The sequence below is a fragment of the Ictalurus furcatus genome, chromosome 20, assembly GCF_023375685.1.
Source record: "Ictalurus furcatus strain D&B chromosome 20, Billie_1.0, whole genome shotgun sequence".
NCBI lineage: Eukaryota > Metazoa > Chordata > Actinopteri > Siluriformes > Ictaluridae > Ictalurus > Ictalurus furcatus.
Window position 1 is genome coordinate 19,028,387 of NC_071274.1, and position 3,048 is coordinate 19,031,434.

At 37.6% G+C, this 3,048-nt stretch overlaps 1 protein-coding gene across 1 annotated transcript; it reads left to right on the top strand.

Annotated features, from left to right (window-relative positions):
* Positions 1-630: 630 nt before the first annotated feature.
* uba52 (ubiquitin A-52 residue ribosomal protein fusion product 1) lies at positions 631-3,040 on the top strand. The gene is made up of 5 exons (XM_053651579.1): positions 631-749; positions 1,788-1,900; positions 2,008-2,094; positions 2,560-2,662; positions 2,887-3,040. The coding sequence occupies exons 2-5, from the start codon at positions 1,798-1,800 to the stop codon at positions 2,978-2,980; spliced, it is 387 nt and encodes a 128-aa protein (XP_053507554.1). The 5' UTR covers positions 631-749; positions 1,788-1,797; the 3' UTR covers positions 2,981-3,040.
* The last annotated feature ends 8 nt before the right edge of the window (positions 3,041-3,048 follow it).

Here is a 3,048-nt window from a genome sequence, read left to right on the forward strand (position 1 = left end):
AAAAGACAGCATTCATAACAGTACAAACATAGAGAAATGCCATATCTTGCACTGAATGTATTCACCAATATCATTATCAAACTGCACAGAAGTGAACTGTGGTGATGAATAATTTACTCTTGATCTAATGAATTTACTAATAATTTATTATTTTAACAGCAGCGCTTCTGTAGCCAATTAAAAAGCTTTTTTTCTGCAAAATGAACAACCAGAAAGACTATTTGGATAGTTTTTGTTTTTTGGTTTTAGTTTAGAGTGTGCATTATAACAATTTTAATAACCTAAATTACAGAATCAATGCATGCATCATTATATTAATGTTATATTCTTATATTATAACAAACAATTTTTTGTTCATGTCGTTTACACTGCAGAGTGTTTTTATTCTGCCATTATATCTCAGTATTATTGCTAGTATCATAACTTGACTATCATGTACTACCTTTTTGCACATTTATGACTTTTCTATTTATAACATGTCATTTGCACTGTAATTAGTATATAACTAGTATATACATTTGGGGTTAGAACCACATATGGGTGTGATGTCTGGTGTCCACAAACTTTTGGCCATAGAATGTATACTGAGTTCAGCTATAAAAAGCTAACAGGCTATCCTTTTAGTTTCTCACTTGCAGTTCTTTCCCCTGCCGGTAGGCGGCAGTAACACTGTTAAATCAGGCTAAACGTGAATATTGAAGCGGAAATACGTCGTCGGTCCTTTTTTCCTCCGAGGCCAGCCGTTTTGGGTGGGTAAGATTTTTGGTCTCTGTAATAGCTAAAAATATCTGTAATACAGGTTATTTTAAGACATTATTCACTAGTAAATATTGAAAGAAGCATTTATCCCGTGTTTCAGTGAGTTATTGGGACATTTTAAAGCGGATTAATGACATTGCGACTCGTTCCGTTTGGTTAAGTAAAGCTAAGCGCTGTTCATGGCCATGTGTTAGCGGCGTGCTAGCGACTAAGCGGCGATGTTTCTCACCTACACGTTCAGTTTCTTACACTCGGTTCTGTTCAATAATTCCTTTTGTTAAATAATTTAAGTAAGTATTACTTGACTTCGGTCTGTTGAATTATTAGAAAAATGCTGTGCACCCGAGGTAGGCCGCGACTTACAGCGGACTGGCTGTTACCTCGGGTGTGCATCATTTTTCCTAATAATTCAACAAACCGGAGTCAATTATTCCGTTTATACCACAGTTAAAATACCTCAAGACATTGTTCTGATGTTTTGTGTTAACAAACTTGTCAGGGTTTTGTCCTTAAACCGCGCTCGTGTGTAGAACTGCTTTCTTGAGATTTCCGTTTCCAGCCTCTGTTGCTCATTCCGAAATGTCATTTTAGAGCTGTTAACGCAGGCTTGGGCCATTGATATGCAGTTATTAATATGATAGATATAAGTAGTTATTTTGTTTGTGGTTAAATGTGTGTGCTGTGGTGGACAGTAGGTTAAGTTTTCCGCTGTTTCAGTTAACTTGGCGAAGTGATATGGAACTGTAATGCGGTCAAGTCCTGACTGGAACTACTTTAGCTGTTAACTGAGAAATAATTACGCACCTCAGGACGTACGTCAACCAATCAGAATGAAGTATTTATCAGCGCTGTGCTATAAAGCCTTTTAATGTGTATAATATATACGTAGTGTGTATAAAATATTTTAGTCTGCTCATGTGAATGGATGCATATTTCTTAGTAATTAGGCCCTCTTTACTTACCTGATGTGCTTTATTTAAATAATAATGGAAATGTTACTAAAGCTTTAATTGTGTTTAATCCAACAGTGAAGGGAAAATGCAGATCTTCGTGAAAACGTTGACCGGCAAAACCATCACCCTCGAGGTGGAGCCCAGTGACACCATTGAGAATGTCAAAGCCAAGATTCAAGACAAGGAAGGTTGTTATGATTACGATGATTATTATTATTATTATTATTAAAGGCAGTTTTATTGTCTGTTATTGTAGTGATAGAATAACTTTATTAACTGCAGTGTTTTGGCACAGGCATCCCTCCTGACCAGCAGCGTCTGATTTTCGCTGGCAAACAGTTGGAAGATGGACGCACACTGTCCGATTATAACATTCAGAAAGGTGTGTACTCACTTTATTTCCAACAGTCATGTCAATCAGTGTGTAAGAACTGCTATAACCTGGATGGAAGCAATTGATGTTGCTTTTTGACACTTTGCAAAACATTGTATAGAATATTTGATGGTCTCAATAGGGGAGGTAAATCCAATCCTGCTTAGAGATGTTCAATATGATGCTGAAATAAGTGTTTTGGGAATCAGTGGTCGTCTCATGCTCTTGTGATAGTGACAGTTATGCAGATTGTCAGCGGGGTAATAGCATCATGCTTTACAGCCACATTGCTGTTCGTCAGTACTAATGAGCCATTAATCATCGTCAAACTCTGACAAATCCGAGCTTTAAAAAAAAAAAGTGGCCCACCTGGTTAAATATGTTAGTAAATAAAACCATTTGTTCTAGTTTAAGAGCTTGTTGCTAAAGGGTAATGGGGTTAATTATTATTTTTTGTTTCATCTTGTCGCTCAGAGTCCACCCTGCACCTGGTGCTGCGTCTGAGAGGAGGGATCATCGAGCCTTCCCTCAGGCAGCTGGCGCAGAAGTACAACTGCGAGAAGATGATCTGCCGCAAGTAAGTACCTTATTTATGCATCCTGATGTGCTCTAAAATATATTTGATATAAAACCTATGCAAGTTAGTTAATAAACCATAGACTATAGATTTTTGCTCTGCAGGCTTTAGATCTCACAAAGGTGTTTGTAGATAAACTTATGTAAAGTTAATGTATTCCATGATTTGTTCACGCTTTGCTTATTTTAACATCGACAAAAATTGACTGCTGGTTTTGTCTTCAGATGTTACGCACGCCTTCACCCTCGTGCCGTTAACTGCCGCAAGAAGAAGTGTGGCCACACCAACAACCTGCGCCCCAAGAAGAAGCTGAAGTAAACTGTAGCACTAGTGCGCTTGGAAATTTGGCGGTTGTTTAACAATAAAATGTGAAAGGACTCGATGTC

Excerpts from the sequence above, each read along its gene's own strand:
- uba52 (XM_053651579.1), top strand. The coding sequence starts at position 1,798 with ATGCAGATCTTCGTGAAAACGTTGACCGGCAAAACCATCACCCTCGAG. Across the intron at positions 2,095-2,559 it reads CGATTATAACATTCAGAAAG|AGTCCACCCTGCACCTGGTG; the intron begins GTGTGTACTCAC and ends CTTGTCGCTCAG. Across the intron at positions 2,663-2,886 it reads GAGAAGATGATCTGCCGCAA|ATGTTACGCACGCCTTCACC; the intron begins GTAAGTACCTTA and ends TTTTGTCTTCAG.